The following is a 13,797-nucleotide window of genomic DNA, read 5'->3' as shown; positions in this document are numbered from 1 at the left end:
AACCGTGAACAAGTAACCGAATACTCTTTTGAGCATTCATACATGCAACATACTTTTTTGTTTCAAATCGATGCCTCAGTAAGCCTGAAAAAGTCAAATTCCCATTTTTTTTTGCATGAATACCGAAATTTGCATGCTAACTCTCGACCTTGCCTCTATGAGGTGCTGCGAATGGTCTCGTTTATAATAACAAATATTTACTATACCTGAGACAAATTTAACACGTTAGTTTCTGCTCCACTCGCATGATTCCATTTACCATTTAATTAGTTCGCACCTAACTAATTGCATGACCACTTCTCTGTAACTATTAAGAAATGGCAAATATGGGGTCATTTAATTAGATAAATGATCCAAATCGCAGTGAGCATGTTAATGACTTTAGTTTTCAGCATACCGCTTAAATGATTATCACTGTTGACATTCAAAAGCGGAGATTTTTGAAAAACAAACATAAGACATACTTTTACAGAACAGTTTTTAATTTTGATCAATCTTTTAATCGTCATTTCTGAAAGATAGCTAATAGTTATTGTAAAATAAAACTTTATGGTGTCTGCGCTCTCAGTCCAAAGCTACCACCGTATACAGAAGAACAATGTATCTTGTTTAAACCAAAACAGGAAGAGAAAAAGTACGAAATTCAACGATCGTTACAGGTGCAAAATTCGTTGTTAGTCGGGTTGGTACCAAACCAAGATATAATTAACAAACTTGATGAGAACCAAGTCTCTGTTTGTGGTATAAGCTTATTTGCCATCGCCAAATTTTGAAATGTAGCCCATCAAGTTACGAGAAAAAATTGATTTTGGATATTATTATGAAAAACCTTTCCTAATATTTTTTTGATGTTTGAAGTTGAGCTTGTACGATTCTCCCTCCAAGCGTCATTCTACTGAATATAAGTCGAGAAAAACTACTCAGAAACAAAGCATTCGATTGGGCAAAGCCAAGAGAAAGATATATCGGTAGGGTGGTGTCTTATTTTCTGAACGAGGAAGAAACATTTCCCCAAAACAAGAATTCATGGAAAAAATGAGCGAATTTTGATGAGTTACAATGCTGATGGATATCAATCGTTGATGTAAAAAGTTATTTGTCACGAGCAACATAATAGCCTTTTGAAAAGTGCAGCACATAACCGACCTCGCACCAATCAACTTTTACCCTTAGAAATGAAACATAAAAGAAATAATCCTATAGTGCTATTAAGTGACACACACACACACACACTTAAAAAGTGGTGAGATAGTTGATAGAATTTTCCGATATTGGTTTTCAGCAATGTTTAGGCAATTATATTAATAACTAATTAATTGTGTAAATGCAGGAATAGAGCCCTTTGAAAATTCGTTTAGATTCTATAAATATTTTTTAAAAGATTCCTCGCAGGAATTTTCCGACTCTAGCGATACTTAAAAAAAATTTATTTTAAATTTTCATAAAAAAGTAGATTACCTATAAGAACGGGTCGTTTCCTTTTAGAAGCAGCAGAATCTTCAGTCGAGTCTTTCACGGATCCCAAACTCTGATGTTGCGGAAAAGCTGAAATAAACATGGAATTGGTATTATCTTCAGATGGAAAAAACGGGAGTCGGGAAGATAAAGCAAGTGCTATAAATCTTCTTCACGCAAAAAAGATTTAAAGATTTCTTTTTAGAATTCTTTTTCATACTTATCGTAAAGATTTAAAGCAGAGAACATTAAATCATGTATGGTTATAAAGAGTATCCAGAGAGCTTATATATAGTTAAAAATAGCTGTAACTTTTTAAGTGTTTGATATAAAAAGAATTTATGAAAAAAAAAGAAAGTTCAATGTAATTTCTTTTAAGCGCCATTTAATTTTAGGATATAATGTTAACACTATAACATTCTCTTTAACCCTTTAAAGGGCCATTTTTTTCTAGTCATATTATGTTAAAATAATTTTAGGCTTGGAATTAGAATAAGAAAAGGGATTCATTTAGCTTATTAGATAAATTTAATTTGATTAATTAATTAATTTGGTTAATTAATAATTAAGTAACAAATCAAGGCATCATTTCGCCTGAGATAAAGAACTAAAGCATCGAAGTTTCTGACTTACTAAAAAAATTTGTCAGAACTTATGCGAACCTACATAATTTCATACAAAGATTGATAAATTTGGTGGGAAGCATACTTCCCACGGCCCTAGAAAGGGTTAAGTAAAATCATGCATCTTGGACATTTCCAAAAAATAAGTAAAATTGCATATTTCTCAGAATCAATGAAGATATATGGCAAAATTATTCGCTAAATGACTACAAAAGGAAGTAATAATATTACTGAATTGGCTAAAATAAAATTAACTGCTGTTATCAACAGGCGATTTAGGATTCAATATATAATAAAGGAAGTCATACAAATATTCCAGATCCTAATGGATGAAAATTTTAAAGAAACATGTATTTTCTTTTTTACTGAAATCATAGGGCAACCGCGGAAATTAAATTTCTAAAAATAACATTTTTAAACACAAAAAGTCAATTCAAAGTTTATAATCTTTTTTGTTAAACACATTAACTTGTAAACCTACTTATTTAACATGATTTGTTTCATGTTTGTAAAGATGAAAGTTTGCAATAGATTTTTCACTTATATCTTGATGCCCTAAAGTTTTGAAATTCTTTACGCTTGTTCATTTTCAGTAAAATTACACTATATTAATATTTTTTCAGAACTTACTTATCAGTTAATTGATTAATTGGATTCAGTTTTCATTTCATTCAAGTAGCAATGAATTTGAAAATAATTGATCCTAAGATCTAATAATGTAGTTTAATTATAAAATAATACTCAGATTTTGATTAACAACTGATGTAAATAAATTTCTATAAAATTTATTTCTAGAATATAAATGTCAAAAAAATTTATTTCTAGAATCTAAATTTCTATAAAATTTATTTATAGAATCTTAATTCCAAAAATAAGATTCTATAAAAATAGTCATTCACAATTATTCAGAAAAGATTGGAAAGTAACCGTTTCTTATAAGCCGTGATTTATTGCCGTCAGTATAATGATTTTTGGAATATAATGTGGAATACAGTTAATCTAGAGGATTATTTTCGAATATTCCTCATTTATAATTATGAATTTCAAATTAAATGCGAAATATTAAGAAAGAATGAAAATAACAAAAATCAGCTTTTTTACTATATCAATGAAAATTAAAAAAATAATTTATTATCGTATTTTAATAAATTTATTTACGAGTTCTTTATATCACATATATTTACAAGGTTACAGCAATTTGGAACTACACAAGGGTTTTTGGATGCCTTTTATAAATATGAACATAGTTATTTAAGAGGAATTTCTAAATTTTTTTTTAGTATTAGAGATATATCAGTACCTAAATTGGTATTTTCTTCCAAATTTTTAGTTGTTAATCTTCATTTTATTAAATGTAATAGATTTTCCAGTTTCTATACCTATTCGAATTTTTCCATATTTTTTACAACAGAAGTTGATGGCATTTATTTTATTTGTCACCATAAGAATTTGTCTTTATCTTTTAAAAGCGTTTTGTTCAATATGAGATTTTTGCACCTATTCAACAATAGTTTGCGAAAGATTTATTCCTTTGTAAATTAGTATGCATATTTTCATACAGTTAATAAAATAAATGAAATATTATTATATTTACATATTTATTTATTGTTTCCTGAGAAAATCTTAATGAACAAATATATGGAATAGAAAGAATTTCCAAGAAACTTCAAAAATTTCAAAATCTGCATACCAAAAAAATTGTCAAATTACTTCAATTTTCAAAAACAGTATATTTTTTCGATCAGAGTGCTGTGTGAAAAATTAAAACTGTCAAAATGCATGGAAAGGAATTTTTTTAAACATATTTTGCATTAGAAAGACATTTAAAATTGTAGTTTTTTTTTAAAAGTTTTAGAATAATTAAAAAAGAAAAAAAGATTTCTATTGATTTTACTACTTTAAAGGTATAATAAAATATGTAAGACTATTATTGTATGAACAATTTTTTTAAAAAAAATATCACTTTTATAAGCATTAATTACCCTTGACAAAGTAGGTCAATTATACTTTAAAATATTTAATTAAAAGAAAATAAAATTTCAGCCTAAGAAATAACTAGTCAGAGATTTCCAAATGATATTGCCTTTCTTTCTGGTTGACTCGAAGCACCATTAAAATCTTTGATAAATGCGCTGCAAAGAAGAGACTGCGCAATGGACTAATTTACGTGTTTCTGTAATTGACTATATGAAATCATAATGCTCTAAAAATTTGCGAATACTAATAAAAACATTGAATATATCAAAAGGAAACAGAAGGAATTTTATGTGCAGCTGAATGAGGTAGGAAGGAAGTGCTGTGAAAGAAAGGATTTTCCTTTCTTTAAATCGCATAAATACTAGAATAGAATGGTGTATTTATGTATAGTAGCTATAGTGGAGCAAATAGAGAAAGGAAATATAAATAAATTCAGCGGACAGTTATACGCATCGAAACGCACCTAATGAAGTAATTCGAGCTATCACAAATTCTGGAGTCCCCTAGCGAATTGTTATGGCTTTCACCAAAGGCAGCTTGTGGACGCCTTGTTCCCAAGTATATCAAAGCCATCTTTAGCGGTACCGTGAAAAAAGCAGCCTGGAGATTCGAATGCATTCTCAGGAAAAACCAGTTTATGTCTTATTGTTAGTGATTATTCAGTAAGGAGAGGTTCATAAAAGGGTTTTCTCGATACTCATCAAAACTTGTTTCTTATTGTTTTTCCTATGATACAGAGGGATACAACAAAATACTGACAAATACATTATAACACCTTCTATGAATGGAGAATTGACTTATTTAAGCATGAAAATGCTAAGCCTCACATCACCATTCCAACTCGATGTGCTCTTAGAAACGTCAACATTCTATCATGGCCGCAACGATCGCCAAATCTTTCATCGATTGAGCCTGAATAGAACATAACCGGATGGCAGTTTCGTTCTCATTCCCATTCCGCAACGACTATAACTGATCTTATTGAACAGGGCAACAATTGTGGAAACCAATCCCGTCAAATGATATTCGACTCTTGCATGATCGAATGCATGCATAATTTCCGCTTGTATTCAACACTGTGGCGGCTTATAAGGGTTTTGGAGAAGCCTTTATATCACGATTTAGATTGATTAACACACATTTTTTCACCTTTGCTTTTGAAATTGTCTTTATAATTGTACTTTATTGTTGTAAATATGTTGTATTATTTTTAGCGATTTGATACAATTTGTTCATGGCCCAGAGATTTTTTTTCTGCCTGCGTAATTTAATTATTATAAATTATTGATCTCGTTGTTTTAAATTCTTAAGAATCTGATTAACCCTCGTGCAAAATTTATTTTGAAATATCTTAAATTGAAGGGTTTATTTTAGTAGAAACAACATCCATGCTATTATTTCGTTTGCAATTTAAAAAATAGTGTTTTTTAACTATCAAAATTACAACAGAAAATATCACGCAGTTTTTTTGAAATAAACATAGTTCTGCAATTTCATTTTTTCTTCAAAGCTTTGTAAATTTTTCTTAAAAGCATTTAATTATTAGATATATTACTAAGAACCAGTGTAATCTTTGTTGTCAACAGCAAATGAAAATGTCCGGAATATTTCCTAGAACTGTTAATTACCAGACAAACTAAAAGAGTTGCAGGCTTAAAATCAATATAAAGGTATTATCATATGTCATTTTTTGTTCTGTTATACCGGGGGAGCAAAAACTCCGTAAAAACTTTAAAAGTTCAAAAAACCCATAAAATTAAGCAAAATAAAAAACGGTTTGCAGATTTAACATCGATAAGCCATGGGATTTTTTTTAGGTAAGATTAAAAAAATTAATTCAAGAAACAGCCGATAGGTGGAGTTTCGGACATAAATGAAAGAATAGACCAGAAAATAAAAATAATGTCATCAAATCCTTTATTATTTCAATATGTGTTCAGCATGTCCACCACCACAAGTGATTACCCATTGCAGGCGTGTAACAAATTCAGCAACGGCAGAGTACAGCATGTCCGGCTGTATACATGATATCTCTCGGCGGATTGAATCTTTCAATTCCGACAGATTGGATGGACGGGATCGATACACCCGAGATTTTAAATTTTCCCATAGCCAAAAGTCTGTTGGAGTCATATCTGCTGACGGAGAAGTTCATGGAAACTTGCAACGTCTACTGATGTTTTTCTCTCCCCTGAACGTCTGTATCATTAATTCCTTGGCTGGAATATCAGTGTGACTTATTGCTCCATCTTGCATAAACGTAACAGCAGAAAGTGCATCTTTTTCACGCAAGCATGGAACAACCTTTTCGCGCAGAAGCTTTAAATAACGCTAAGCATTTACTGTCACCGTTTTCTACCCATTTACCGAACACTGTGTTTCAAAGAGGAAGGGTCCTATGATGAAGGAGCCTGTGAAACCACACCACACTATGACTTTGAAGGAATGCAGTGGTTTCTCAGCGTACACTCGTGAATTTAAAGTCGCCCAGATGCGACAGTTATGTGTACTAACGTCGACATGGATCGAAAAATGAGCTTCATCTGTCTGCAAGATGTTAAAGACTCAGAACGGATCTTGTTCAATTTTGGAGAGAGCCCACCTCTCAAAAGCTTCTCTCTATATCATATCCGATGCTAAAAGTTCATGGCAAGACTGTAATTTGTATGGAATATTGCATAAGAATCCATGAAGAATGTTGCGAATCGAGGATGGTGGTAATCCCAAGCGTCTGCCAGCTTCTTGTGCACTGCTGTCCTTGCCGCGGTTTCGGAAGTTAATGTTTCCATTTCGGCTGCAATACGCCCCGAACGTGTCTGCATTAGACTTGGTCAACCGGACCTTACACGATCATCTAGCGATCCAGCTTCCTCATATCGCTGAACAAGCTTTATGAGTCCTGCCACTGTTAAAAGTCTTTTCCCATTTTTCTGAAGTCTGTGTTTACGCAGTGCAACAGTCGCTGATTCCTGGTTCTGGTAAAACAGCTTCACCTACAAAGCTTTATCTTTTGAAGATAGCATCCTTGTTTACTTACATAGCATGCAACGGAGAATTGATTCTGGATCAAGAGCGTAAGTATTTATAATTGCCTGTATCATTTTCATATTTCCAACTAAATCGTTCATACCAGTGCCACCTATTGGCTGTTTGTTGAATTAATTTTTTTTCTTACTTAAAAAAATCCCGTGACTTATCGATGCTAAATCTGCAAACCGTTTTTTATTTTGCTTAATTTTACGGGTTTTATGAATTTTTAAAGTTTTTACGGACTTTTTGCCCACCCAATATATGAATCTAAAAACGCTGGAAAACACACAAGAATACTATTAAACACATTAGTACCGTTTAGAGAGAAAAAAAAGTCCTTAAATTTATAGATAGTGTCAGATTCTTGGCAATTAAGCCATTGAAAGTCGTCCATTCCTTGGGCAAGACAAGTATTCCTTGGTCAGTCATCCGGAAGAATTTTTGATACAACTTCAACGTACTGTTTGTCAGAGACGCTAGATCTCAGTGTTTATATTATATATTAGCGCATTCAATTTCCGAAGTCTAATTGTAATTTAGCTGTAAAAATTACTTAATACAGCATCTCGAGTTTACTTAATCTTCCAATGTTTTATTTTCATTCGCAGAATATAAAATTCTGATTCTATGCAAATTTAAAAGCAAAGAAATATAAAAATCTTCATATTAAATATTAATAAACATTTAAAGGTGGCTTTATGGCCTGTTTGTGCTTGGCTTTGGAACTAGAGCGTTTGTTATATATGTGGGTTACATTACATATTAAATCTACTGTATTAAGTCAAAGGTTCTCACATCTGCAAATAGAGGAATTTTGGAGAATGAATAGAAATTGTTTGTCCCATGCTGGCCTTAACGTTGTTTCAAAGTGAAATGATAATCTAGAAACGAAATTGAATAATAAACATTCTGCCATAGACACACATATACATCACATAGTAATGTTCGATGATGCGGAGATATTTAAAAAGAAAAAACAGTCGAATTCAATTTTAAGTTTGAAGCACATTTTCTTAAATGAAGAAAAATAAAATTCAAATCTTCAAATAATATTTTAAACGAATACTAACTGTAACCATTGAGAAGAGTTTGTTTAGTTATATTAACATTCTGCTGTAAAGCAACACTTGGGCTATTTTGGGATGGACCTCGTAATTTTGAACCGCGGTCAGATGACGAGGACGACCCCCTTACACGACGGTTCTTCGGGGGAATCGGGTCTCGAACCTGAAATCCTACGGCTCACAAGCCGAGATCATACCACCAGGCCACCGCGGCCCAACCATTGAGAAGAACTCTCGAGTGTTGATTTCACCGATGAAGGCTCAAAGCAGAAAAAGGTAGACTGCAACGTGTTCAGAATTTTTTTTTATAAACTCAGAAGAGGCCGGATTTTTTTTTATTTGAAAGTGAAATTAAAAAGTTTGAGTTTGTTTCCATTTATGGCACAAAAGCCATTTTTGGCTAATCTTCTTCACACTCATGGTATTGAAATATATATACCAATTTATAATAAAAACGAAACAGGGAATGTCTACAAAATCCAAATGCCTAAAAGTGCAAAAATATGTCATGAAAAAGAGCAACAATGATGTCAAGAGAAAACAATGGTGGTACAGTATTAAAAAGCATGGCTAATGTTTATATATGATTATAAAAACCAATCTTCTTTTAAAATCTAAAAAATTAACACGTGGATCTAAAGAACTGATAGTTAGCAGTTAGGTTATAACTACTAGATTTTGAAAGGTGTCTGAAAAATAAAAATTCCCCTAGACACAAATATTAAAGAAAAAGTATTTTCAGCTTCGGATTTAAATAACGAAAAAAGAATTTGGACACGAAAATAAATCGAATTTATTACATACATATTCATATTCAGAAGTTTGCAAAAAAGTATTTTCTGCTTCAAATTTAAATGACGAAAAAAGAATTTATAAATAAGAATAAATCGAATTTATTACATATGTATTCATATTCGGAAGTTAGCAAAACTATTGCAAAAATTTAATGCATTTTTGATTTATGAATTAAAATTTTCCAAAAAAGTAAACACTTATATTCTGTTATGTTTCAATTTCTATCTAAAAACACTTCAAAACTATCACCTTAGCGACGTTACGATTAATTTTTTAAAACATTTTTCAATAACGGTGTATCTAAATTAGAAATTGGGACACTGATGTTTTTCAACAGCAAGAGTATCTTCAATATCTAGGTACGTGGCATCATTACACATTCGCGCTCGTTTACCCAAATCCATCCTTTTCCGAAAACAAAATCGTGAAAAACGAAATTCCAAATGGAAGGGCTTACAACTGGTCCACCAAATACATAAGTCAGCCTTAATTAAGGCGAAAAAAATTATCCCGAGCGAGATTATCAAGAACAACGTGGAATCTGATAATTCTCTCATTTCGATGCTGCTCCTATTAGAATAATTGGTGCCGATTGCAAAGGTTTATCACAACTCATTAGCGGGAAACGATAGGCTTCACTAATTACCCTCTTAAGGAAAATAAAAAAAAGTCAATATCTGCTCAGTTTGAAAAATTAAAGAATGTGTTAGAATCTAAGAAGTCATTTTCTGACGTTGCTTGTAGAAAATTTGAGTAGAATGAATCTAAACCGGAAATTTTCTCATGGAAAGATTCTGAATTGAGGAAAGAGGAATGATTCAAAAGTGAGTAAGCAAAGTGATTTGACACTTATCGTGAGTATATGTCATTACCTTCGGCATGCTTTAAAATCGTTTCTTACTTGAATCTTTTCCTTTTCAATCAAGAGTTAATTAGAAAAGAACTCACAGTTCTTAAAATTCTTGATATATATCTCTAAGAGTGTTGGAACGCTAATTGGACTTTGTTGGTAGAACAATTCATCTAAAAGTTGGATGCAATTAAGTTTATTAAAGAGTATTACTTAGGATATTAGAATAGATTTAGAGATAATTTGCAGTAAGGGATTTTAATGATTGTTGCCATCTCTTGAAATTATTGATAAAAATACAATTGAGCTTTAGTGATTTTAGTTTAATAACATCGAATCCATTTTTACTAATTCATATTTATTGTTTTTAATTGCTAATGAAATTAATTCCGAAATACGTTTATATGTTTTTCGTTCACTGCTTTTTTACTTTCTCGTATACGTGGTATAGAGAATGTATAGTAGTCGTCAAAAGAAAATTCGAACTCGAGATTTTGACGAAGCTCAACGTTTTAGAATCCCTACCCGAATTCGAAAAACACATTTTTGGAAAATGTCCGTCTGTTTTTGACAAAATTTACTCAAAACCGCTTTGAGCTAGACGATTGAAATTTGATATATGGTTTTTACATCAAATTTGCATTTCTGTCAAATTTCGAGTAAAATCTGCTCAGAGGAAGTTCGTCTGCCAGGCAGCTGTTTGAATATAAATTAACACGATAAGTACAAAACGAAGAGAGCTAGATAAATACGATTTGGTACACAGATTTAACATCTATAGTGTAGTCACCTCTCAAATTTTGAGTTCATTCCAACAACGCGTTGATTGTCTGTCGGTCTGTACTTGCGGAAACATGTAAACGCGATAATTTAAAAACTTAATAACAAATATATCACATTTGGTACGGAATTATGTGGATTCAAGTCAAATCTTTGTTTCAGTTGGTTGAGAAAAACGTGTGTGAAGCATAAATTCGATTTTAGATACCATTAACGGCATGCCAGGGATAAATTGCTAAAAACTCGCCAAGGATGACATTATAGATACAGCAAAAAATGCTAGATTCACGCCAAAAGTTAATATTTAGTAACTATTATACACCAATGGCTCGCGAGGCGTTTTCTGGCATGACAAATTTATTAGAGAATATGCGAGAATGTTTTGAGAAGACCACTTCCTCTGTTGTATTGTAGAACGCATCAATAATGGAAATTTCTAACGTCTTTATTCTCTAAACAAAACAAATAAAATTAATAGAAAGAATTATCTTTTATTTATATATAAAGTGCTTTATTTTTAAAATTATTGTTTAAACATATTACTTGCTTTACTATCAAATATGCAAGAAAATAAGTTTTTATAATTTATATAGTTACTTTTTCCTTTTATACAAATATTTAATTTTATTTATAAAGATATAAATTAAAGTATTGATATTTGAAAAGCACATTTAAGCATTTGTCAAGTTGAAATGTTATAGAAATAAAACGTATGTTTTTAAAAGGGCGAAGTAATTCGACCAACCATTGTTTTCGATTCATAGGAATGTATGCATTTTGGAATAAATAGTAATATTAATAGAAATTAATTTTGTACAGGATAGCGAAAAAATTGTTTCTAAAAGAAACAGCAATTCTTCCAAATAATAATTACGACATCACTCAAATCTATATCATATAGAAATTTCGATCTAAATCTCATCAATATATGACTTAGTTTGTGCATTCTTATGCAACTTAGTCAAAGAAACAGTTTTGAATGCCGAATTTTACTACTTATAATATAAACTGGTAATGTATAAAACTAAATTCAATTTCAAATACCGTGGAGCACATCTCATTTGAAGCTTATGGAACCTCACAAAAATTCGATTTATTTAAAAATTAGAAATAAGAAAAATTGGCACTAAAAATGCGTACAAGAAAAAGAAATGCAAATTTTAACCTAAAACTTGCTGCGAGAATAATTTTCAATATGTAATAGCTTAAATAAAAAAATATATATATAAAACAGAAATAAAAACCAACAGAAATAAATATCAAACAAAGTAATAATAATTATAATTTTAAAAATATATTTAAATTCACTATAATTAAAAAAATAATTTTTTAGTGATTTTAGAATGGGTAACTTTAATAAATGAGTAAGTAATTTATAAATGATGAGTAAGTAATTATGAAATGATGAGTGAAGTAATTATGAATAATGAGTAAATAATTACCCCCCCCCCTCAGCAGCATTTTGAATACAATAATTGCACATGAAAATTCAAAATCAGTAATACATTTCTTATGTAAAGTGTTCAAAGTTTTTTTTTCTTAAATTAGTCCAATTGTTGCTATAGTTGAATAAATTATAAAGAAGTTAAGTCCTCGAGCGAATGAAAGGGTCTTGAAATTATTGGGAATGGAAGGGTCAAGCATATTTAACTAATGAAAACAAATAAGAAATAAAAACAATTTTACATAATTTTTAGTTATGATTGAAAAAAGTTTCGAATTATAAAGATATTTTAGCATTATGTTATTCTGATTATTAAAGGATCGGAGAACAAATTTGGATAGCTAATGAACTCGCATTAAAAACATTCAAATGAGCAATTCAACTGTTTATGATACATTTTTGCATCCATTAAAATCATATCCAAGACTGATTATCTCAATCTGATTTGGAGAGAGAAAATTGCATTGATAAGAAGCATAACAGCCGATTAGGGCTTACTTCATAAATACTCATAATTGAGAAAAATGTACAATAAATCAACAGAAACTAGTATTAATAAACAAAGTGATAATAATTACAATTTTTAAAATTTATTAAATTAACTATAATAAAAATATAAATTCTTCAGTTTTTTAATGATTTTGAAAATGAAAACTTCAATTGATAAATAAGTAATAGAGAAACATTAAAAAGCATTTTGAATACAATTATTGTTAATCAAAATTATAAATAAATAATATTTCTTATAATTTAATTAATTAAAAATTTTTTTATGGTTGCTATAGTTGAATAAATTGTAAAGCATTTAAGTTATGAAGCGAATATAAAGGGCTTTAAGAATTATTCATTGACCATGATTGAGAACTCAACGGACAAGCCTATTTCAGTAACGAAATCCATTTAAAAATAAAAATTATTTTACTCAATTTTTAATTTTGATTAAAATATACTATTAGAATTAAAGAAGATTTTTTAGCATTGTTATTTTGATTATTAGTGGATCAGACAAAAAATCTGGATAACTAATCAACTTGCACTAGAAACATTTAAATGAGCCATTCAACTGTTTATGACAAATTTTTGCATCCATAAAAATTATATCCAAGACTAATTATCTTAATCTGATTTGGAGATAGTAAATAAATTGCATTTATAAGATGTATAACAGCGATTAGGTCTTACTCATACTTTTTTTATACACAAATACTCATAATTTTTGTAAAATCAGCCTTTCACATTCATTTCTCAAATCTCTTATTTTCTTTCTTAAAACTGAATGAAAGTAAATAAAAAAGTTAAGGTCTAAAAAACATTCAGATATGCTTCCCCCAAAATATTCATTCATGTGATTTAAAGGGAAAAAGTGTGAGAAAACAACTGATTTATGAGACACTTTTGTTTGGTCTAGTTTAGTTTAGTTCACCGAATGAATATCGTAAATCAATGGATTACTGGAGACATCAAATCACCTGGCGTGTTATCACGAAAGACGCAGCTTCCTTTTTGCTTTGAAATATACTTCTTCCTTTTCATATTTCTCATTCAGAATCCATTAATGGTTGTATAACTTTTGTTAATACTATTTGCCTGCTATTTCAGAATTTCTGAATATTTTATTGTTATTTAATTCTCCTTCTGAAATTTCTTTTATTAGGATGAAGCTGTTTGTATTTCTATAGAATATGTTCTTTTGTCATGTTAACATTTTGAGCTCAATAAAACGCAATTTTCTTCAGTAAAGAATTAAAGTTGGTGGAACACGCATGCTCTCACAAAACA

At 30.1% G+C, this 13,797-nt stretch overlaps 1 protein-coding gene across 1 annotated transcript in view; it reads right to left on the bottom strand.

The window, feature by feature from the left end:
* Positions 1-13,797, bottom strand: part of LOC129960308 (lachesin-like) — a 229,173-nt gene that overhangs the window by 20,214 nt on the left and 195,162 nt on the right. Inside the window, exon 8 of the mRNA XM_056073646.1 lies at positions 1,459-1,545. Coding sequence (XP_055929621.1) covers positions 1,459-1,545 — 87 coding nt within the window. The remainder of the gene's footprint in view (positions 1-1,458; positions 1,546-13,797) is intronic.

Source organism: Argiope bruennichi, chromosome X2 (assembly GCF_947563725.1).
Source record: "Argiope bruennichi chromosome X2, qqArgBrue1.1, whole genome shotgun sequence".
Lineage (NCBI taxonomy): Eukaryota > Metazoa > Arthropoda > Arachnida > Araneae > Araneidae > Argiope > Argiope bruennichi.
The sequence above is the reverse complement of the archived record's forward strand: the minus strand, read 5'-3'. Positions and strand labels throughout refer to the sequence as shown.